At 46.4% G+C, this 24,558-nt stretch overlaps 1 protein-coding gene across 3 annotated transcripts in view; it reads right to left on the bottom strand.

Moving 5' to 3' along the window:
* GRHL1 (grainyhead like transcription factor 1) overlaps positions 1–24,558 on the bottom strand; it is a 188,159-nt gene that overhangs the window by 10,979 nt on the left and 152,622 nt on the right. For all 3 annotated transcript variants that reach the window (XM_029595854.1, XM_029595855.1, XM_029595857.1), the window contains exons 12-13: positions 23,019–23,056; positions 18,696–18,784 (exon numbers count right to left, since the gene is read on the bottom strand). In XM_029595854.1, the coding sequence (XP_029451714.1) occupies positions 18,696–18,784; positions 23,019–23,056 (127 nt within the window). The remainder of the gene's footprint in view (positions 1–18,695; positions 18,785–23,018; positions 23,057–24,558) is intronic.

The following is a 24,558-nucleotide window of genomic DNA, read 5'->3' as shown; positions in this document are numbered from 1 at the left end:
TAGCCGCGCATATCTTATAAAATCCGGGGTCGGCGCGAGCAAGGGGGTGCACATTTGTGCAACCTGCGCGCGCCGAGCCCTGCACGCGTTACCTGTTCCCTCCGAGGCCGCTCCGAAATCGGAGCGGCCTCGGAGGGAACTTTCCTTCGCCCTCCCCCCACCTTCCCCTCCCTTCCCCTCCCTAACCCACCCCCCTGGCCCTATCTAAAAACCCCCCACCTTTGTTGCCAGATTTACGCCTGCTTTGAGCAGGCGTAAATCTGCGCGCGCTAGCGGGCTGCTGGCGCGCCATCCCCTGACCCGGGGGCTGGTCCGGAGGCCTCGACCACGCCCCCGGGCCGGCGCTACGCCCCCGGTCCCGCCCCTCCCCGCCCCTTTTACGAAGCCCCGGGACTTATGCGCGTCCCGGGGCTGTGCGCGCGCCGGTGGCCTATGCAAAATAGGCACGCCGGCGTGCGAGGGCCTTGTGCGCGTAAATCCGGCCAGATTTACACGCGCAGGGCATTTAAAATCCGGCCCTAAGTGAAAAAGAATTTTCATTCAGTGTATAGTTCTCCAGGGTCTTCTTTAGTGAACACCGAACTGAAGTATTTGTTTAATATTTCCACCTTATCTTCGTCTCTCTTCACACATTGATCCATTTCACCTTTCAATTTCATGATACTACTTTGGATCTTTCTCCTTTCTCTGATGTATCTGAAAAATGATTTGTTACCTCTCTTTACCTCTTTGGTAATCCTTTCTTCCGCCTGACTTTTTGCTTTCTTGTTTACTTTCTTAGTCTCCCTCAGTTTCACCAGATATTCTTCCCTGTGTTCCTCTTTTTGGGATCCTTTATTTTTCTTGAACGCTGTTCTTTTTGCATTTATTTTATCAGCCACCTCATTTGAGAACCAGATAGGTTTCTTATTTCTCTTGCTTTTGTTTACTTTTCTAACATATAGATTAGTTGCCTTTGTAATTGCTCCTTTTAGTTTGGCCCACTGTTTTATTTTATTTTATTTAAAAATGTATATATACCGCTTTTACAAAGTTTAGTCAAAACGGTGTACAATATGGGGCGGATTTTCAGAGCCCTGCTCGCGTAAATCCGCCCAAAACCGGGCGGATTTACGCGAGCAGGGCCCTGCGCGCCGGGAAGCCTATTTTACATAGGCCTCCCGGCGCGCGCAGAGCCCCGGGACTCGCGTAAGTCCCGGGGTTCTCCGAGGGGGGCGTGTCGGGGGCGGGCCCGGTCGTCGTGGCGTTTCGGGGGCGTGTCGGCAGCGTTTTGGGGGCGGGTACGGGGGCGTGGCTACGGCCCGGGGCGGTCCGGGGGCGTGGCCGCGCCCTCCATACCCGCCCCCAGGTCGCGGCCCGGCGCGCAGGAGGCCCGCTGGCGTGCGGGGATTTACGCCTCCCTCCGGGAGGCGTAAATCCCCCGACAAAGGTAAGGGGGGGGTTTAGACAGGGCCGGGCGGGTGGGTTAGGTAGGGGAAGGGAGGGGAAGGTGAGGGGAGGGCAAAGGAAAGTTCCCTCCAAGGCCGCTCCGATTTCGGAGCGGCCTTGGAGGGAACGGGGGTAGGCTGCGCGGCTTGGCGCGCGCCGGCTATACAAAATCCATAGCCTTGCGCGCGCCGATCCAGGATTTTAGCAGATACGCGCGGCTCCGCGCGTATCTACTAAAATCCAGCGTACTTTTGTTTGCGCCTGGAGTGCAAACAAAAGTAGGCTATTCGCGCGCCTTTTAAAATCCGCCCCTATATCATTCAAAAACTCAAAATATAAAATAAAGCTCAATTAAAAATTACACAAAATATAAAACTATAAATAAACAAACTTAAAACAAAATCATAATTATTAAAAATAAATAATAATAGTACGAATAAGGTGCCATATGATTAATGTATGGAGAGTGACTGATTGATTATTTATTGGGTGTAATTTTGAATGCAATTTGAAAGAATTGCGTTTTTAAAGATTTTTTGAATTGTTTTGAGTTTGATATGGATCTTACTGAATCTGGTAGTGCATTCCAAAGAGTTGGACCTGCTATCGAAAAGGCTCTTTTCCTAGTAATGTCAAGCCGTGCTTGACAAGGTGATGGTACTTCTAGAAGGTTCTTATTCATTGATCTTAAATGTCTAGATGGTTTATATATTCGAAGAAGGGAACACAAGATAGTGGAGTTAGAATTATGAATAAGGGAATGTATAATGGTTAGAATTGTGTACTGTATTCTGTATTTGAAAGGTAACCAGTGTAAAGATGAAGTATTGGAATAATATGATTTCTAATTGAAGAACCTGATAAAATACGTGCAGCTGCATTTTGAACTAATTGAAGTGGTTGAAGTGTGTTATCGGGAAGACCTATATAGAGAGAATTACAGTAATCAAGTCCCGAAAAAATAAGTGGATTGTAGAATAGTCCGAAAGTCATGGAAAAAAAGTAAAGGACGAAGACGTTTCAAGAGTTGTAATTTGTAAAAGGAGTTTCTTGTTACCAGTGATATGTGTTGTTTCAATGATAGATCAGTATTGATAGTCGCACCTAAATTTTTTGCTGATCTGTTCCACCTCTCTTATTTTCTCCCAGTCTTCTAGTTCTACCTCCAGGTACGTCCCCATTTAAACAAAGTTTGTATTTTTGGAGTTCATAACTGGGGTCTTCGTGTGACTTCTCCGTATCCTATTTGCGATATCAAACCATACCGTTTGATGATCACTGGTGCTAAGGTGGGCACCCACCCGGACATTAGAGACATTATCCCCATTTGTGAACACTAAGTCAAGTATAACTCCCTCCCTCATGGGTTTCATTACTATTTGTTTGAACACAGCCCCTTGCAGGGCATCCACTATCCCTCTACTTTTGTTAGATTCCACAGAAGGGATTCTCCAGTCTACATCTGGCAGATTAAAATCTCCAACAATCAACACTTTTCCCTTCTTTCCCACCTTTTGGATGTCTTCAACCAGATCTCTGTATAGTTCTTCCATTTGATATGGAGGCCTGTAAACCATTTCAGTAAAAATGGATGCACCATCATCTTTTTTTTAGGACAGCCCATAATGCTTCTCTACCCCATATTCCCTGCAGTTATATTGGAGTTAGCTGGCTAGCTTAACAGGCTAACTCAACTCTTCCCAGTTACGCCCCCGAAACTCCCCTAACTTAGCCAGCTAAATTCTAGCCTGTTAGCTTAATAGCCAGTTAGAATTTAGCTAGATAAGTGCCCAAATATTCATTTAGCCGTCTAATTTCTGAAATAGCCGGCTAAATGTTTTTTAATATGGACTTTGTTATGTTTTACAAAGTAACATAGAAGAGTGCAGATACCAACTTCATACTGCAACACCGCAGACCTTGCTTGACTCTGGCTTTGCCCTGGCTCTTCGTGGCCTATTTGTATGTACTTTGTGACTTTCCTGGGCGACCTGCCTAGGTCACCAGCCAAAATCACTTTTACACTCTGAAATACAGCATATGAGACTCAACCAGGGCTCTCCTGGCTCTTGATATGATCAGGCTGTTTGTTGCTTGCAGAATGGTTTTGCCTTATATAAAGGGAGGGCCAATTTTTAAAAGTGGAAATAGTGTTTTTGAAAATTTCCCACCTAATGTATAGGTAAAGTTTCACGTATATTGCCACTAAATGTGTAACTTTACCTGTAGTGATAGGAGGCATTCTCAGGATGGGGTTGGGGAGGCATTTGCATTTACACATGTATGTTTGGTTTTTTAAACATACATGCAAAAGGAACATTTTCCCTTTGAAGATTGGGGCAAGTCCAGTGGTAAAAATACCCATGGATTTTGCACTTCTGCAGGCAGTTTGAAAATTGCTCTCAAGAAGTGTTTCATAGGTGCAGTTATAGCTTGGCTTGTAGTAAAAGGTTTACTTCAGATGCATAGTGCACAATCATACATTAGGAGTGCAGAAATGTATGAGAGCAATAAATTATAGGGATGAGATACTGTTATCCACCAAGCAGGTTAGAGAGCTCGGATAATGATATCTAATGAACACAAGGTAGTCAAACAGTGTGCCAGAGCCAGAGCTAGAGGAGTGTTAGGGTTCATAGGGTGAGTTATAACTAGTAGTAAAAAGGAGGTGTTAATACCACTGTATAGGTGGTTGGTCATACTTCACCTGGAATTATTTGTCCAGTTTTAAAGGTTGTACCTCTGAAATGATATCAATAAGAGTAAGGATGGTCCACAAAAGGGCTACCAAATTGGTACAGGGTCTGCACAAAAAGAACTATGATCTGAAACTTAAGGACCTAAATATGTATAGCTTAGAAGAAAGGAGGAGCAGGTTAAGATCAACATTCAAATACCTCATAGATAGCAGAGTTGCTTACGTGTAACAGGTGTTCTCCTAAGTCAGCAGGATGTAAGTCCTCACATGTGGGTGACATCATCAGATGAAGTCCAGCATGCCACTATCCGCGCGTCCATGCGGGGTCCCTTTTCAGTCTCGTAACATAGAATTCATGAACGAAAAAATAAAACAAAACACAGGAGAATCCAACTCTGTGGGGTGACGGGCGGTTTCTTGAGGACTAACATCCTGCTGTCCTAGGAGAACACCTGTTACAGGTAAGCAACTCTGCTTTCTCCTAGCACAAGCAGGATGGAAGTCCTCAAATGTGGGTGAATACCAAGCAACAGGCTGCTCCCAGATACAAAAATGACCAACAGCCCCCAACTGGGTGCCAACGAGCACAAGACACTATGGTGCTGTTGGTAACAGAGGGAAGCAGCCTGAACCCTAACAATGGGCCCTAGGTAGGGAGAATTGGGTTTAAGGCTGGAAGAGATTGCGAAGGACAGATTGGCTGAACTCCACGTTGTAGCTCTACAGATTTCGGCGAAGGGAACTACCCATAAGTGGGCTACCAACGCCGCCATAGCTCTCACAGAATGAGCCTTGACACGGCCTCCAAACTGAAGGCCTACATGTGCATAGCAGAAGGAGATACAATCCGCCAGCCAATTGGACAGAGTTTGCTTGCCCACCGCAACTCCCAATCTATTCTTGTTGAAAGATATGAAGCATTGTGTGGACTGCCTTTGGCCTGCTGTGTGTTCTAGGCAGAAAGCTAAGGACCTCTTGCAATCCAAACTGTGCAGAGCCCGTTCACCCTGGTGTGAATTAGACCTCGGAAAGAAGGTGGGAGAATGATTTAAGGTTGACATGAAAATCAGGCACCACCTTAGGCAGGAACTTAGGGTGCATACGCAGGGCCACTCTATCATGAAAGAATTTCATGTAGGGCAGATATGTAACCAGAGCCTGAAGCTCACTGACCCTGTGCGCCAAAGTGACCGCTACCAGGAAGAGAACCTTCCAGGTGAGGAACTTCAGATCACAGGAGTGCAGAGGCTCAAAAGGATCTCACATGAGCCATGCCAAAACCACATTAAGGTCCCATGACACAATGGGAGGCCAGAGGGGAGGCTTCAGCTGAAGCAGACCCTGCATAAATTGCCCTACTAAGGGCTACACAGAGATGGACGTATCAGCAACACCCTGATGGTAAGCACTGATGGCACTCAGATGTACCCTGACTGAACTGGTTTTCAACCCAGCCTTCGAGAGGTGTCACAATTAGTCCAGCAGCTTCGGAGTGGGACAGGTGAATGGATCCAAGACATGACCCTCACCCAAGACACGTCATTAGAGAGATCCAAGGACCACAGGACTAGCCTTTCAACATCCAGGCCATCAAAGCTAATGACCTGAGGTTTGGATGGTGCAGCCTGTCCCGATCCTGTGTAATCAGATCGGGGGAGATCCCCAGACTGATCGGCTCTCTGATTGACAGGTCTTGCAGGAGCTGGAACCAGATCTGTTTTGGCCAATAGGGAGTCACCAGGATCATGGTCCCCTTGTCCTGCTGGAGCTTCAAGAGAGTCTTCATTACCTGCGGAAGCGGAGGATACACATACAGAAGACCCTTGCCCCAGTGGCGTGGGAAGGCGTCTGAGGTTGGTAATCCATTTGCTCTGAACAGGGAGCAGAAGTGGCTCACTCTGCTTTTACAAAGGGAAGCAAAGAGGTCCATGTCTGGGGTTCCCCACAGGTGGAAGATCTGATCTGCTACTATTTGATCCAGTGCCCACTGATGTGGTTGGAATGCTCGACTTAAGCAGTCTGCAACCACAATCTCTGACCCTGATAGGTACACTGCTCATAGGAGCATGCCTTGTGACAGAGCCCAGGCCTTTATCTGCACCGCCTCTTGACAGAGGAGGAACGAACAAGTGCCCCCCTGTTTGCTGATGTACCACATTGCCACTTGATTGTCTGTCTGGATCAGGATCGCTTTGTGGGTCAAGTGATCCCGAAACACCCAAAGAGCGTAGCAGATCACCCGAAGTTCCAGGAAGTTGATCTGGCATTGAGATTTTTGAGCTGACCAACGACCTTGGGTATGGAGGCTGTCCACTTGCACCCCCCCAATCCAGGGGGGATGCATCAGTGGTCAGTATGACCTGGGGCGGGGAAACTTGAAATGAGACCCCTTTGCTCCAGTGAGGACAGGTCCTCCCACCAGGACAGGGAGACCTGGAAAGGTGGCGTAATGCAGATACATGCATCGAGGTCCTGGGTTGCCTGCGTCCACTGAGACCACAATGTCCACTGTGCTCTGCAAATGCATAGGCGGGCCAGGTGTTAACATGGACAGATGCTGCCATGTGACCCAGAAGATGCAGCAGAAGGTGAGCCGAAACCTGCCAGCGTCAGTGGACCAAACTCACAAGGGACGATAGGGCGAGTGCTCGATCGTGGGGCAGGAACACCTTGGCTTGCCCTTGTCCAGTCTGGCCTCGATGAATCCCAGGCATGGTGTTAGGATAAGATGGGACTTGAGTTAATTGATAACAAACCCCAGATATCGCAGCATCACAATTGTCATATTGAGAGCCCATAGCGCACCCTGCTGAGTGACACTCTTGACCAGCCAGTCATCGAAGTAGGGGAATACAGGTACCCCCTGACAGCGGAGGTGTGCCCCCACAACTGCCAGGCACTTGGTGAAAACACGAGGGGCGATGTAAGGCCGAATGACAACCCTCTGTACTGGAAGTGTTCCAAGCCCTTAACAAATTGGAGATACTTCCTGAAACCAGGGAAGATCTTGATGTGGGCATATGCGTCTTTAATTCAAGGGAGCACAGCCAGTCTCCTTTTTGCAGAAGTGGGATTAGGGTGCCCAAAGAGACCATCTTGAACTTTTCTCTTTGAAGAAACTTGTTCAAGGCTCTGAGGTTGAGAATAGGGCGGAGGCCTCCTGTTCTCTTTGATATTAGGAAATACCGAGAATAGAACCCCATCCCCGCTGATGCAGAGGAACAGGCTTGATGGCTCTGGCCGTTAGAAGGGCGAGGAGCTCTGTTGAAAGTATTTCCTGATGAGCGGACGAGGCCCATGATGGACATGGGTGAGAGTCCACGGGGACATCCCTGAAGTTTAGCCTGTACCCTTGGCGAACAATGGAGAGAACCCACTGGTCCGAAGTAACGTGCGGCCAGTGTTCCACAAAAAGACGTAGCCTACCCCCAACTGGAGGGCAGGATGCCAAGGGTACAGCAGTCTGGCTCATGCTCCCCTGCTCCCAGTCAAAACCCCGTAGCGGGGCTCTGCTGGGGGTCTGGCTGAGTCCTGGAGGCCTTCTGCTGCCTGGAGTGACCCCAGGAAGCCGCACGTGGTGTGCATACCCTCGAGGCAGGAGGGAAATATTTTCTCTGGTGATAGAAGGACCTTCTATAGCCCTGTCACGAGGATTTTCTGAGGACAGTGGGTCAGAGGTACTGGTGGAAAGGTGCTGAAGAGAGTCATGGTGGAGCTGGGCCACTGCATCCCTGACCTTATCCCCAAAGAGATTCTCCCCCATGCAGGGCAGATCTGCCAGCTTCTCCTGGATCTCCAGTCAAAGGTCCAAGGCACGGAACCAGGCCATCTTTCAGGCATCGATGCCCGCTGCGGCCACCTTGGCCGCCATCTCAAAAACATTGTAGGTGGATCTCACCTTGGGTTTACCCACATCCAGACCCTGCTGTACCACTGCCAAAAAGGCATCCTGCTGCAGTTGAGGCAGGCGCTCCGACAGTTCCTGGACTTGCTTCCACAAGTTCTGGTTGTACTGGGTCATATACAGTTGGTAGGAGGCAATGCAAGCAATGAGCATAGCGCCCTGGTAGACCTTCCTACCCAGAGCGTCCAACGTCCGATGCTTCCGACCTGGAGGAGCAGAGGTATGGATGCAGGAGCACTTGGCTTTCTTGAGGGCAGACTCCACCACAACAGATTGATGCGGGAGGTTTTGCCTCTCAATCCCCAACGCTTGTTACATTAAATAAATCACACAAGCCTTCTGATTGACCGGAGGAATGGTCACAGGGTGTTCCCAGATCCTGATGAGTAGCTCCTTGAAAATGTCATGGACTGGGACCACCACTGTTTCCTTTGGGGCATCCACAAACTGAAGGACTTCCAGCATTCTGTACCTTGCGTCCTCCTCAGTGAAGAGCTGAAACGGGATGGCCTCCGCCATCGCTTGGACAAAGCCTGCAAAGGAAAGGTCTTCCCGGGGGGAGCTCACGCCTCTCGTCCAGCAGAGATGGTTCTGAGAGAAGGTTGCCTGAGTCATCCGACGAGGACTCAGAGCTATCATCCCCCCACGGATCATATGGGGGCTCCCCCTCACTAAGTTCCCCTGGGGGCCGAAGTGGTGGGTCCCTGCCCAAGCCTTTCGGTTTGGGCACTGAGGACACCGAGGGCACCGATAGTCCCGAGGCCATCGATGGCCCCACAACCCCCGATGGCCCGAGGCCGGAATCGGGGAATTGTGGTTGAGGAACTGATGATACACCGGGAATCAACTGCAACAAGAGAAAAATTCAACCTACTACCCCGCAGGAAAGACACCAACTGGTGGAGAGGGACCCAGTGCAGAAACTGCTGAAAAAATGATGGAAAGACTTTGAAAAAAACGAATGAAAGAGCAGAGCTCCACTATTGCAAGGCAAACACTTTGCAGAAAAAAAGAATCTGAAGAGGAACCCCACATGGACGCGTGAATAATTTTCCGTGCCAAGCTTCATTTGATGATGTCACCCACATGTGAGGACTACCATCCTGCTTGTCCTAGGAGAAATAAATAATGCATAACAGGCAAAGCTTTTTCAGCAGAAAGAAAGTTCTAGAACAAGAGGTCACAGTATGAAACTTCAAAGGGGAAGACTCAGAAGCAATATCAGAAAGTATTTCTTCATGGAAAAAGTGTTGAAGGCATAGAATGAATTTCCAGAGGAAGCAGTGGAAGCTAAAACAGTAATGGACTTCAATAAAGTTTGAGATAAACATAGAGGATCCCTAGTTGCAAAGACATGATGGGAAAGCCAGAGATCAACTGAATTCTATGGCATTCACCAGGAAATAAACTAGGTAGACTAGGTGGGCTTTTTGGTCCTTATCTGCCAACATAATCTATATTGCTGTGTCTGGGAGGTATATCACAGATGTAAGTGCAGTTACAGTGCAATGGAAATGTTGCAGATATGCACTGAAAGAAAATGCAGACCATCTCTGTCATATCAAGATGACGATACACTGAGCGGACATATGGTGAAGTTGCAATTTGCAGTTCCTATAGCAATCAGTAAAACACCCACACCTGGAGACCATTCAAACCCAATGAAGGGCAATTCATGAAATACTCTGAAACACACAAAAATAAACACACATATAAATAAATAAATAGATAAATAATGCATTCAACCAATCAGGACAATAATGAAAGCCATTTCCACGGGTAAAACACTGTTTTATCCAAAGAAATGGGTTCTGATTACTGCCCATCCTCAATGCAGGGAAAAGTATGTGCATTATTCAGCGATGTGTGTAATTTTGCCCACATTATTTTGAGGTGTTTGAAGGCAGAGTTTGGTTGGAAGAGAAAACATGATTTAATTTTGCTGTAGACTGAAGCCAAGAATTAATAATTGTTATATTTTTCTCTTTTGGAATTACATGGGGTTTTTTTTGTTTTACCTAATTGTTGATTTCCAATCAAGATAGATTTCTTGTAATTTTGTAAAAATTTATAAATATAAAAATTAAACAAAACCCCCCCAAAAACTATGAGCATGGTTTCCAATGGAAAAATTACCTGCATATGTAACTGGCGCAAATCTCTGCGGGTAATTTTTCTAGGGACAATAACCAAAGCGAAGCTACCTGAAAAGTTTTGCTTTGATTACTGATACAAATCCCATGTGTAAAAACTAACCAGGGGATTTACAACAACATGAGTTATTTGATTATTTACTCCCAAATGGCTTCATCTGCTAGAACATCCTCAATTTGTTTTGTTTTGTTTTTAATGTATTAAGTTGCTGTGAGCACAAGAACCTCAGTGAACTATTCCACTTTGGGTTTTGAGGCATATTTTCTCCAAAGCACTGTTTAATATCCCATCCCCAAAACTTTATTATAAAACACTGATATTAACATATTTCAATGTTCTACAGATTAGGATCTGCAGGGCAAGACTGCCTCTCCTTGCATGTTTAGCTTCACAGAATCACTTGCCTCATTCATTTCTTGGTAAACACACAATCTCACACAATCCACTTATTTGGATTTCAAGGAAAGTACTAATACTTATTTTGTAAAAACTTATTCATTTTGGGGTAGATTTTCAAAGGGGTACGCGCGTAAGATACGCGCGTACCCCCGAAAACCTACCCCAAACCCCCTCTGCGCGCGCCGAGCCTATTTTGCATAGGCTCGGCGGCGGGCGCAAGCCCCGGGACGCGCGTAAGTCCCGGGGCTTGCAAAAAGGGGTGGCCGGGGGCGTGGCCAGGGGGCGCCCCGACACAGCAGCCTGTGTCGGGGCATGCCGTGCCGGAGCGCGTAAGCTACTACTGCCCGGAGGCAGTAGTAACTTCTCCGATAAAGGTAGGGGGGGGGTCTAGATAGGGCCGGGGGGGGGGGGGGGTTTAGGTAGGGGAAGGGAAGGTGCGGGGGGGTAGGTGCGGAGCGGCCTCGGAGGGAATGGGCAGCGCGCGCAGAGCTCGGCGTGCGCAAGTTGCACAAATGTGCACCCCCTTGCGCGCGCCGACCCCGGATTTTATAAGATACGTGCGGCTACGCGTGTATCTTATAAAATCCAGCGTACTTTTGTTCGTGCCTGGTGCGCGAACAAAAGTACGCGCGTGCGCATGTTTTTAAAATCTACCTCAGCGTTTGCTAGGCTTTCCTTATAGCGCTTTTTGAAGGCGCACATTAACTTTTCTGACAAAATCATTTTTAAAATTTCCTTGCAGTCATGAATGAAATTGGTTTAATATAACATACAGATGCAGATCACACACACACATACCCACACTAAAATGAAATTCAGCAATTCTCAATCCAACCCTCAAGAGCCCCACTCACTGCTATCATGAGGAATATGCACGACATGTTCCTGCATACATCAATCTGCTTATTTGATCAAGGGTACGCAAATATAATCTTATGCAAATTCCTCATGGACAGCCTAAAGAGCCGACCAATGAAAGGGCTCCCAAGGGCTGGTTGGAAAACCACTGATCTAATCGGGTCACGTGTGTTACTGCTTGTGATAATGGAGGGAATATGAACCACTAACACTGTGTTTGTAATGGTTCTAAGTATAATCAGCAAAACCAGAATTCAAATGCAAGGCATTCCTGTGATCTTTTAAGTCATGAAAACAAACTTATCTCCTTCTTTCCAAAATACTGTGGCTGCAGGTAATAAAGAGAAACAGACTGATGCGGTACCATTTGCCAGGATGAGACGAACGTCCATCCGCCATACAGCTATTTGGATTACTTGAGCCACACATGTGCGGACTGAGGAATGAATGGCCTCTCAGTGCAGATGGCAAAAATGGTATCTGAATTCCAAAAAGCCTGGATTAAGAATGGATGTTCCTAAGATGTGGGGAATTGAGGGTAAAGCTAGTCTGCTTACCATAAATGGTGTTTTTCATAGATCGCAGGATGCTGTCTTGGGTGACATCATCCTGTCGGTGCACAGTCCAGAATCTTCTCTAAGTAGCAGAGCTGTGATGCTCTGCTCATGCATGGCAGTTCCTGCGGATCCTCCCTCTCAGTCTTCCTCAGTTGATATCAAAGATTGAAATAATTTAGAGACTGCCAGGGAGGTGGGTGGGTACACATGGCTAATGCATCCTACTATCTAAGGAAAACACTGTTTACAGTAAGCAAACTTGCTTTTTTCTGTCGATAAGCAGCTTGCATTAGCCATGCTATCTTGGGGAGTCCCAAGCTAAGCGTTGTTTTATGGAATGAGGGATAACAGCTTGATCTTTCCTTGTCCTGTCCCCACCCCCTTTTTTTTTTTTTTGCAAGCCGTCCACTCTAGAGGTAGTCTCTAGAGGTGTTCTACTGAACTCAGCACCGCTTTGCCTACTGCACTGTCCGAGTTTGATAGTTTGTCTATGCAATAGTGGGCTGTCAACATGTGAACTGATGACCAGGTAGCAGCCTTACAAATATCTGCAATGGGCACATTCTTTAAATGTGCAATGGAAGCTGCTGTGGATTGTACTTGATACGCCTTGACTGTTCCCTGGAGAACCAGGGAGGTCTTATTATAGCAGCATTGAATGCAGCTTGCTATCCAATTGGCCAAAGTCCTCTTTGTTACTGCTAGGCCTAGTTTATTGGGGTCAAAAGAGACAAACAATTGTTGATCTTGCCTGTAGCTCTGCATTCTCTCTTTGTAGTATGCTAGAGCTCATTTACAATCTAGTGAGTGTAACAGTCTTTCTCTTTCATTCTGGTGTGGTTGTGGAAAGAAAGTGGGGAGCAAGATCGATTCATTAAGATGATAAGATGTTACCACCTTCAGTAGGAATTTGGAATATGGTCTAAGTACCACTTTGTTGTGGAGTAAGCACTAGGGCTTGCAGCTTGCTGATTCTCCTGGCCGAGGCCACTGCTACTTTGAATAGGACCTTCCATCTAAAAAACTAAAAAACTGGCATAGTCTGCATTGGTTTGAATGGCTCTTTCATCAGTGCTGTTAGTACTATGTTGATGTCCTATGGAGTTGCTAGTTTTTGAACTGGTGGATGCAAGTGGAGTAACCCCTTTATGAAGTGGGACATCAGTGGGTATGCTGCTATGGAAAGATTGTCAATCTTGTGGTGATATGCAGCAATGGCGCTGATGTGAACCTTGACTAAGTTTGCAGTCCCGTTCTGGATAAATTATACAAGTAGCCCAGCAAGAGCTCTGGTGAGCAACTGAGCAGGTTTACCGCATGTATTCTGCACCAATTTGTGTAACGTACCCATTTTAACACATAGTTATGATGGGTTGAGGGCTTCCGGGAAGAGAGGACCTCTTCTATATATGGTCTGGGAGCAGTAATTGTGTTAAGACCTTGCATTCAATCTCCATGCTGTTAGGTGGAGAGAATGAAGAAGAGGGTAGAGGAGCATCTCTTCTTCTTGAGTAGCAGATTTGGGCGAGGTTCTACCTTGGTTGTTGATTGAAGAATTGTACCAGATAAGCGTACCACGATTGTCTCGGCCAAGCTGGTACTATGAGGATTATCTCTGCTTTGTCCTGCATGTACTTCTGTACTGTTCGAGCGATGAGCAGAATTGGTGGAAAGGCGTACAGTAGTCCTGTGGACTACGATAGGAGAAATGTGTCTTGCGATTTCTCCTTGGGCTGGGTAGATTTGAGCAGAACCTTTTCAGTTTTGTGTTGTGTTCTGTTGCAAATAGATTAATTTGAGGATGGCCCCAATGGGCAAATATATTGTCGGCCACGTCTTGGTTTAGTTCCCATTCGTGAGGGTGAAATATTCTGCGAAGTCTGTTCATGTGCACTTTTGCTATACCCAGCAAGAAGGTCGCTTGAAGAGTGATGGAACATTCAGTCACCCAATCCCATATTAGGATTGATTCTTTGCAAAGGATAATGGAATCTGAGCCTCATTGCTTGTGTATGTAAAACATGGCAACTTGATTGTCCATGTGGCTCATTATTGTTTTCCTCTTCAGGTAATTTGCCTCTTCAGTTGGCCATTGCCCCTGGGATTGATAGTGCAGCAGGTGTGCCCCCTAGCCCCAGGTAGAAGCATCTGTGGTAAGAGTCTGCTGGTGAAGGAGTAATTTCAAAGGTGCCTCCTCCCTTAAAACTCTCAGCTTGAGCCAGCAAGTTAAGTCTTGCTTCATGGAGTTTGTAATTGTTATTGTGGTCAACATTTGTTGATTCCATTGTGACCATTGTGACTTTAGGCTCCACTGTAATCTTCTCATGCGCAGTCTTGTTAATGAGACTACATGGATGGCTGCTGCCATATGCCCCAGTGGGATGAGAAGTTTGCGCACCCTCGCTCTGGTGCAGTGCCTTAATTATAAAGCAAGCAGTCTCAAACATTCTTGTCTGTCCTTGGGTAGAAACGTTCTCATGGACATAGAGTCTATCATTGCTCCAATAAACTGTATAGAATGAGACGGCTGAAGGATTGATTTTTTTGTAATTGATCATGAAGCCTAGGGCATCTAAGCAGCATATCGTTGTTTGCAGATCCTCCTGAAGTGTTTGTTCTGTCGGAGACACTATTAGCCAGTCGTCCTTTGTGGTGAAGATGGCCCACAGCCACTGCCAAGCATTTGGTGAAGACTCTCGAGGCAGATGAGTGTCCAAAGGGGAGCTCCTTGTATTGGTAGTGCTCTTCTCCTCTCTGGAAACATAGGTACTGCCAGCATGAAGGGTGCATTGGAATGTGAGCATATGCATCTTTGATGGCAAGGTAGCACATCCAATCGTTTGGCTGTAGAATGGATTTGAGGGTTACCATCTTGAATTTTTCTCTTTGCAAAATCTTGTTGAGAGGGTGGAGGTCTAAGATTGGGTGAAGATCCCCTGTTTGTTTTGGGATGAGAAAGTATTGGGAATAGAATCCCTTGCAAATGAGTGCTGGTGGAACACGTTGGATGGCATTTTGTGCAAGTAGCTTCTTTGCTTCCAGATGCAACTGCGTGATCTGAGAATGGTCCCGAATTTGTGGGGCTAGATGAAGTAGATTTGGGGAGGTGATGAAATTTCGGTGGTATCCGAATTGGATGATGTTCAAACCAGCGGTCTGAAGTTATATGGGCCCATGATGTGTGATATGATGAAAGTCTGCCCCTGACTTGAAGTAGCTGCTGTGGCCTTCTGGATTTCTATGATTCTAAAAACCTTGTTGGTTTTTGTGGCCTGTGTCCTGCTGCACCCTCTTTGTGAAGGCTGAAATTGTGGGGAACGTAGCTGTTGGTACGTGCTTGAGCGGTATTGTGGGTACTGCTTGTAGGTCCTTTTCTGGAAGTACAGTTTCTTATATTGGGAGTAATATCTCCTGAAAGCCAGTGGTTGGTCTGTTAGCAATGTCAGGGACTGCACTGCCACATTTTGTTCCTTAATCAGAATGACAGTTTCTTTTAGTTTGTCGCCAAATAAGTTGCCCCCCAAACAAGGGAGATTTGCCAACTTGTCATGTACATCCTCTCTTATTGCACTCGTTCTAAGCCATGCAGTGTGCCGAGCGGCAATAAACATAGCTGATGTTCACAAGGTTGTCTTGAATGCCTTGTAGACTGATCTTAACAAGTGTCTCATCTCCTCTTCTAGGTCTTGTAGATGTTGTGGTGATATTTGTTCGACAGTCTCTGAAAGGACAAGGGGTTTTAATTGCTGAAGACACTCAAACATACTGGACCATGTAAAACTGATGCTGCTGAATGCGCAATGTGAGCATGAAGCTCAGGAAAATATTTCTTCCGAATTCATCTAAGATTCTATTGTCCTTTCCTGGTGGCATGCTTGCATGAAGCCTGGACTTCTTAGATTTTTTCAATGCGGATTCTACCACAACTGACGTATGTGGGAGTTGAACCATATCATAGCATTGGGATTCCTTTAGACAAAATTTCAGATCAAGTTTACTAGCTACTGGCAGATTAGTTCATGGGGCCTCCCATGATTTTAGCAAGAACTTATCTAGAACCTCATGAGATGATAATGCTGATGGCTTTGATGGAATATCTAAGATCTTTAGAATGCCAAATACATCCTTGTGTGGATCTGGCATTTTCCATACCTGTACCTTTAAGGTATTTCCTATCTTCTCAACAAACTTAGAGTATGTTAAGTCTTCAGGTGGGGACGCGTGCTCAGGAGGTTCTTGTGGTTCGTCTGATTGTAGACCAGTAGATGATGACGGTGACAAGGGTGGTGAGTGAATTGAGTGTGGGGATGGAGGAACACTTGATGCATCGATTATAACTGGAGATTCTTGGCCCAATACTGAAGGCACTGGGCTGTGTTCTCCTAGTAGAGATAGGGGATGAGGTTCCCCTCAGTTTATATATTGTCCAAGGTCAAAATTGGGAGGTTGTACCTGGGGGTACAATATAGAAAACAGCCTGCTATAATTAAAGTAATCTAGTCCAAAGCCTGTTTGGGCCTAGAATTTGGAGACATTGACAGAGCTGTAGGCAGGGGAACCTTGAAGTGAGGCGGTGAATCTCTGGGGTGCCCACAGATCCTTGGAGGAGCAATGGCTGCCCTATGGATATCCGAAGGCGGGGAGTGAAGCAGCAGGCACTGTAATAGTTCTTCTATTGGTATCTTCTCACATGGGTATAATTCCTCTTGGAAGCATGGTTGTCTCTGCTTCCTGGGTGAGATTCAGATAAACTCGAGCAGACTTCCAGGTTGCTTTGGGAGAACTCTGAAGACCTTAGAGATGGAGGTCTACATGGTGATGGCCATGGTTCTTGCAAGAATGTCTGCAAGATTGGTTCAATGTGAACTTTGTCTGAAGGCTGTAGTGGCCTACATCCCCTTGATAATTTGCAAGATGGAGATATGTCCATAGAAGTCGGATGTTCATGAGTAGAGAAAGTGGTAGGTTCAAGTGGTTTTGGACCTGGCTGTCCCACCTGTTTATGCTGCTTCTTTTTTTTCCTCATGAGAGGACACCTGGGAGACAAATCATGTATCAGAGTGACTAATTTCATGTCTTTATGCTTTGTCACTAGGTGGCTTTTATGGTACGTCGGGCCGAGGCAATTCATGCTGTAGTGTTGCACTCCCAGGCACTTTGTTATATGTTGCATCAGTGCGAGGAGCTTCGTGTCGTGAAATTTCATTGCGAGGTGCATTGCGTCGTGGAGTTTCACTGCGAGATGCATCAGGCCTATGGAGTTTCAGTGCAATGTGTGTCGTGGCGTGGTGCGTTGGCAGCCGGCGCATTGCATCATGATGCATCCCCATGTGGCGCTTCACTTCTTGGTGCATACTGCATCTGGGGTTTTGACGCTTTCTTAAGCGACTCTGAGACCAGAGCTAGAGGCATCGTTTTTGGCAGACCCAATGATGCAGGCAATGTTTTGGCGCTTTTATATTTTGTCTCCAGGGCACCAGCCTTTGAAATCTTGGCTTTAGATCGCTTCGATGAGGCTGCACCTAGTTCCACTGACGAGACTCTTTTTTGTTTTACCTGATGGTACTTTTTTGGGTCTGTGGAGGAGTGTGCAGAGCGCCTTGGTGAGGATGCATAGCTCCCTGAAGTTGATCTTCTTTTCACTTCATGCAGTCTGGCAATTTTAACGGCAATCTGTCACTATACCTGCGGAGTCATTCTTCCACATATTTGAAGCCTGGAGACCTTTTATCTATCATATTGGGTCATTTTCCAACTCGCAATAAGGTGTTTTCGCATACGAAAATAGTGATATGCCCATAATGCACATGCTGTTCTGGGTGTGAGAGAGAGAGAGAGAGGCCCTTGTAGTAGTTAACTATTTATGCTATTATAGGAGGCCCGCCTAGTAACTCGAGGTGAGGTTTAGGTAGTAGTGTAGGGGTTAGGGGCCACTTTGACAAACAGAGTGAGACGTACGAACAGAACAGTGCACTCTTTTGAAGATTTGATGACATTTGGAGTGTGGAAACTCACACAATGATGAGATTTGTACAATGTTCTCTCAACCTAGCTTGATGTTACCCATCAAGCTAGGTTGAGAGAACATTGTACAAATCTCATCAGCCTCATGTGAGTTTCCACACTCCGAAAGACATCAAACAAGAGTGCACTGTTCTGTTCGTACGTCTCACTCTGCATGTCAAAGTGTCCCTTAACCCCACACTACTACCTAAACCTCACCTCGGTTAGTGCACAGCATGAATGCGCAGTACACCGAATGACATAATGCACACTAGCTAGACGTTAATGCGCATTAAGGCCCGTTAGTGCGCCTTAATAGAACTTACAGCGCACTAAGTATGTAGTAGTGCGTTGTAACTAATGTTAGTGCCCACTAAAAAATGCAACTTAAAAATTTTAAAGTATCAATTCAGAGGAGTTCGTTAGCTAGAAAAAGAGTGTGCACTAATTGGTAGTACTGCGCACTAAGAGATATGCAGTGCGCAGTAACTCTGTTAGTGCACACTAACATAAAATACACATTTTTCCAAACTTTCGGCAAAAATCGCTTCATATATCGGCGCTACCGAACCATGAAGAATTAGACAATATCACATTGTCTAATTCGTGAAAAACGAATGCACATCCCTAGTGGTTAGGATGGGCCTTGCTGTTATCTGCCTTCACTTCATCATATGAAGCCAAAGTGAAGTACCTCTTTTCGGCTCTTCGACTCTGGTCAGCTTATTGGGAGGAGACATAAATTCATCTTCGGTTACATAGGGCACTCTTTTCATCCCCGACCTGCAAGTGATAAGGCATATGTCACTAATAATTCAGAGTTTTAGTTTTTTTTTTAAAATGAGGAAAACAGAAGGTTTATTATTTTTAATTCTGTTTTGGATTTCCTGTAACAATTTCTTCATCTTTGAACCCTGAATGGGTGCACATGTACGCGTAATTTTAGTGGACGCGTGCCTATGTGCGCCAATGCTGCTTCTATCATGTAAGTGGGGGCGTTTTAATAGACACGCATGCCAACGCCATTACCAGTTTTCCCAGTTCACTCAGGTAAGGGATAGGACTTCTGAGCCCCCCTAGTTTAAAAGCCTCCCTTTTCCCCTATTAGCTTCGACCCTAAAAACCCTGCCAATATATCTATTTATTATCTTTATTACTAACATGTCCTCCATAGCAGGGGACCCCAGTGCGCGCCTGTGCTCTTAAGTATTTATGCACTAATTTGAAGTTGAACACCCATGCCCTGCCCTGCCCAGACCACACCCCACCCCTTTTTTGGAACATTTCATTTGGGCATTCTCGACGGCTTTTAAAATCCACTTGGCATGTGCCGGCCAGACATATTCGCATATCTCCCAGTTTTGGAGCGTGTTGGGCTTTTAAAATTCATCTTAAAATTTTTTAAATTAATTTGTCTACAGTGAAGTACTTCAATAATACAGTAGCAAGTGTGCAAAAAAAATTTGCCATACTGGCAATTCTTTTTTGCATTTGTTTTACATGTTATCAGAATGTGTGTGTAAATTGTCTATTATTTTTTTTCTTCACATGCACAGCTAGGAATTGTGTATGTTGCTAATGTGGTGCTTCAGTGCAGTAATCAGGTGTGTAAATTTAGGGGTCTGTAATAAAGGTGAATTTTAAAAGATATTCGTGCAAAAAGGGCCACATACGCGTATATGTGGCCTGTGCTTGAATTCCATATATTTTAAAAAGGGTTCACATGCATGTCCATAAGTGTATTCGAATGCAACGTTGTGTCAAAATTTCAAAGCAATCGGTGAAGAACTTTCGGAGATTAAAGATTTTGAACAAATGAACATTTACATTTTTATTTATATAGAAGATTACTGTCTATCTTAAGTTGAGCTATGGCGGGTACTCATTTGTAGCTTGCAGGAGTTGGGTATGTATATAAATTGTGATGGGCCAAATATTTATGTCAGGAAATCTTGGGTTAAGAATTGTTATAGTTTGCATTGATTTTTATGTTACCTTGAGCATTTTTTTGTAATGAAAAGGCAGTCTTAAATAAAAGTTGATGATGATGATGGTTAATGATAATGCATAATTTTCCAGTTAAAATGGATTTTTGCACTGATTTAAATGAGCTGATTAATATGCAATATATGCTAGCCAGCTCATTCAGATGCAATGCATTTTGCGTTAATGTGTTTCTATGTATAAATGCAGGCATTAATGGAGGGGTAGTTCATTTTTTTTGGAGGGAGGTTAAATTTGCACAATAACACGTACATTTTAATACATGTGTACTTTTACCCACATTGTGGTAGATTTTCAAAGGGTTACAAGCGTAACATACGCATGTAACCCCAAAAACCTGCCCCTTGCACGCCGAGTGTATTTTGCATAGGCTCGGCGGCACACGCAAGCCCCGGGACTCGCGTATTTCCCGGGGCTTTGAAAAAGGGGCAGGAAGGGGGCGGCGTCATGGGTGTGGTGCTGATCCGGGGCGGTCCGGGGGCGGGACCGAAGCCTCTGGCACAGCGGCTGTGCCGGAGGTTGGCGCGCCGGCAGCTAGCCGGCGTGCGCAAGATACGCCTGCAAAAGGCAGGCATAAAAAATAAAATAAGATGGGGGGGGAGGATTTAGGTAGGGCTGGGGGGTGGGTTAGATAGGGGAAGGGAGAGGAAGGTGGGGGGAGTGAAAGAAAAGTTCCCTTCAAGGCCGGGAAGGAGGGAACGGGGAAAGCCATCAGGGCTCCCCTAGGGCTCGGCATGTGCAAGGTGCACAAGTATGCACCCCCTTGTGCACGCTGACCCTGGATTTTATAGCGCGCACATGTTATAAAATCAGGTGTACATTTGTGCGCGCCGGGTAGTACGCGTGTGTAGGATTAAAAATCTGCCCCAACGTGTTATGGCCCCATGCTGTGCCCCAGGTCCTCCACTCACCTCGAGGCTGGCCCGGGCCGCCGCAATGCCGACAAGGCCTGCCCTGGTCTCAGCTGCGGTGCTCTCTCCGCGAGGGAGATGCCGGCGATCCCTCATGTCTGGCCCCGCCCCCTAGGCGCACGTGCAGGGGCTCGGGACTTAAAGGGGCCAGGGCGGGAAACGACAAGGAATGCCTCCCAATGACGTCAGATGCTGCAGGCCTACTTAAACCCTACAGCGTGACTCCTCCCCTGCCTTGCAACGAGGTTCGCTCTTCGGAGTTGCTAGTTGCTGTCCCAGGACTCCCGTCTATCTTTGGCTTCGGACTTCTGTCTTCTGACCCTGCTTCGTCCATTGACTCTGACTTCAGCTTCCGACCCTGGTTTTGGCTTCGGACTTCTGACTTCTGGCTTCTGACCCTGCTTCGCCAATTGACTCCGACTTCAGCTTCCGCTCCTGTTTTGGCTTCGGACTTCTGACTTCTGGCTTCTGATCCTGCTTCATCCATTGACTCCGACTTCAGCTTCCTCGTCGTCTACAGGTATCCAGTTCTTGCTTGCCTGGAGGATTCTCCTAAGTCCCAGCAGTTTGGGCTCTCACGGGCTCCTCCTGGGGGAGCTGCGGGCTTCCAAGGGTGAAGACTCTTCTGGCCTCCTGGGCTCAATCACTTTTTCAATCACTCCCATCAACCATCTCTTTGGCCGCTTCCTTGATCCTTGGTCGCATAGGGTCACACCTAAGTTCAAGAGGCCTGGATCCCTACGGGCTCCTCCTGGGGGGACCTTGGGCTTCCAGTGGTGAAGCCTTCTTCGGAACACCTCTTCAGCGCCGCCTCCCAGCTGTGACGCCCACTGTGGGCCCCCACAGTGCAACACCTGCAGTCTCAGCCGGCCCAAGGGTCCACTACCCTAACACAACGTGCAGAGGTGGCGTTAGGTCTGGGAAAACATATGCAGTTTGCATTTTCAAAACTATGAAGTAAACTTTAAGACCCGCGCGCGTTTGCTGGAGCACATATGTTGACATGCCAATTTTATAATATGCACGCGTATATACGCACATATTATAAAATTGGCTATTCGCGCATATATGTGCACACAAATTTATACCGACGCACGCATGTGCACGCAAATGACATCTCAAGTGCGTAAGTGGGGGGAATTTTATTAGGTATGTGCGGCGACGCAATAGGCCTTTTTCCCAGTTCACTACCAGTTCGTCCCAGTAAAGGAGAGAACTTCCTAAACTCCCTAGCTAACTTGCCTCCCTTTCACCTTTTTACCCCAACCCTTCAAACCCCACTAGCTAGCAAATTTTGTTACATGTCTTACATGCTGTCCATAGCAGGAGTAAACGGTAGGGGACCCCGGCGCGCACTTGTGTGCGTAAATACTTGTGCGCTGGATTCAAGCTACAAATGTGGCCCGCCCATGCCCCGCCAACACCATATCCATGCCCCTTTTTCAGAAAACCTTTTTATGCACGTACCAGGATATTTGCCCCTGGCGGCGAGCCTTTTAAAAATCCGCACAGCATGCATGGGTCCGAGTCATGTGCGTATTTCACGTTTTTTTTTAAGTGTGCAAGCCTTTGAAAATTGACCAGTATGTATGGTTTTTTTTTTCTCGGAAAACATTATCTGCAGGGCAATTTTCGAAGGGTGAACACGCTGTATTTTCCCTCTGAAGACTGATGCAAAGTCTTTGGGTAAAAGTACCCACAAACTTTGCATCTATGTGGGTAGATAAGAAAATTGACCCATATAGGCTTCATACCCTTTTGCGAGCCATGTGTTAATTGTGTTGCTAATGTGTATTTAATGCACTTTGATCAACAGACTCAACTGCACAGTCATGCAAAAAGCATTGCTTCCTCCCAAAAAGCATAGCTGGGCCATACACTTATTCCTAGTCACTTGTTTTTAGCTACTTCGTATATTTAGTAAAAAATCTCCTGCTACCAGCTGCAAAAAGCAGGTAACCTACAGAAATGCAGGAAGGCTAGCAAAATGGGCAAGAACACCTATAAAAAAAAATCTGAAAATAAAAACATCAGAAGGAGCTCAGCAGGACATCATAAAAATTTGGTTGGAAATAAAAATCGGTTTCAAACCAGTATCTTACCCTTCATCCTCCAGATCCTCTGGTGCAATGGAAAGAATCTTTTTTGGGGGAAGAAAAAGAAATACATTTCACATTTAGGAATCAGCACACTACAGTGTAAGAAAACACAAGCTGACTGTGCGCAATTCACTGATACAGATACAGTATGAATATGAATATGAATGGATCAGAAAAATGCCAGTGACACAAGGCGCAAAAATATTATCTTAAAATAACAACAATTAACAGGGCGCTCTAGAGTGAAAGCTGGCAAAGCTCCCAAATCGTCAGCATGAATCCAAAAACATGAAAAGACTCCAGGCACACCTCAGCTATTTCCAGAGCTGAAATGCTGGTCCCCATAACGTAAAGGATTTGTTGAATCTAATTGTGTGAGGTGCGCCTGGGCTTATTTTTGCTTTGGGAGTATGCAACAAGAGAGCAGGATGCCCTATAACAATCACACTTGCCAGTATGCTGTGAGGGAGACAGACATTGGGGTGAAAAACTTCAGTTATTAAAGCTTTTTAACTGGATTATGACATTATGTAAACCGATATGATGGTTCTACCAAATACCGGTATAGAAATTTTAATAAATACAAATACATAAAATAGGAATACAGTGTGACACATGGGCAATGAATGACGGATGGAAAGACTCCAGAAAAAGAGATCAAATGAATGACATCCAAAGCCAAATTTTAAACAAATACTCAAAACATAGGGTGGGAAGTTTTCAAAGGGACTTCTGCAAGACGTGCTTTAGCCATAGAAATGGCCCTTCAGAAAATTGTGCAATCAATGCACGCCTAAATTACTTTTATGCGCAGAGAGGAGAGACGTCCCTGGAATGGAGTCTGGGCAGGGTTGGGACTTACACACATAGGGGTAGGTTTTTAAAGTTATGCGCATGCGTAGATTTGTTCGCGCAACCCGGTGCAAACAAATCTACGCCCGATTTTATAACATGCGCGTGCTGCCGCGCGCATGTTATAAAATCCAGGGTCGGTGTGCGCAGGGGGATGCACAATTGTGCAACCTGTGCGCGCCAAGCCAAGCAGCCTGCCTTGTTCCCTCCGAGGCCACTCCGAAATTGGAGCGGCCTCGGAGGGAACTTTTTTCCAGCCCCCCTCCCACCTTCCCCTCCCTTCCCCTACCTAATCCACCCCCAGCCCTAATTAAATCCCCCCCACCTTTGTTCAGAAAATTACGCCTGCCTGAGGCAGGTGTAACTTGCACGCGCTGGCCAGCTGCTGGCGCGCCATTCCCCGGCCCGGGGGCTGGTTCGGAGGCCTCGGCCACGCCTCGGGCTGGCATCACACCCACGGCCCCACCCCCGGAGCGCCCCCGAATGCCACGCCGCCCCCGACACGCCCCTGACATGCCCCCCCAAGCAAAGCCCCGGGTCTTATGGATGTCCCGAGGCTTTGCGCGCGCCAGTGGCCTATGCAACATAGGCGCACCGGCGCACAAGTCCCCTGCGCGCGTAAATCTGGCAGGATTTATGCGCACAGGGCTTTGAAAATCTGCCCCATAATTTTTGATTTAAAAAAATATGC

This window comes from Rhinatrema bivittatum, chromosome 3, assembly GCF_901001135.1.
Source record: "Rhinatrema bivittatum chromosome 3, aRhiBiv1.1, whole genome shotgun sequence".
Classification (NCBI taxonomy): domain Eukaryota; kingdom Metazoa; phylum Chordata; class Amphibia; order Gymnophiona; family Rhinatrematidae; genus Rhinatrema; species Rhinatrema bivittatum.
Note: the sequence above shows the minus strand (reverse complement) of the source record. Positions and strands in the feature narration are given on the sequence as shown.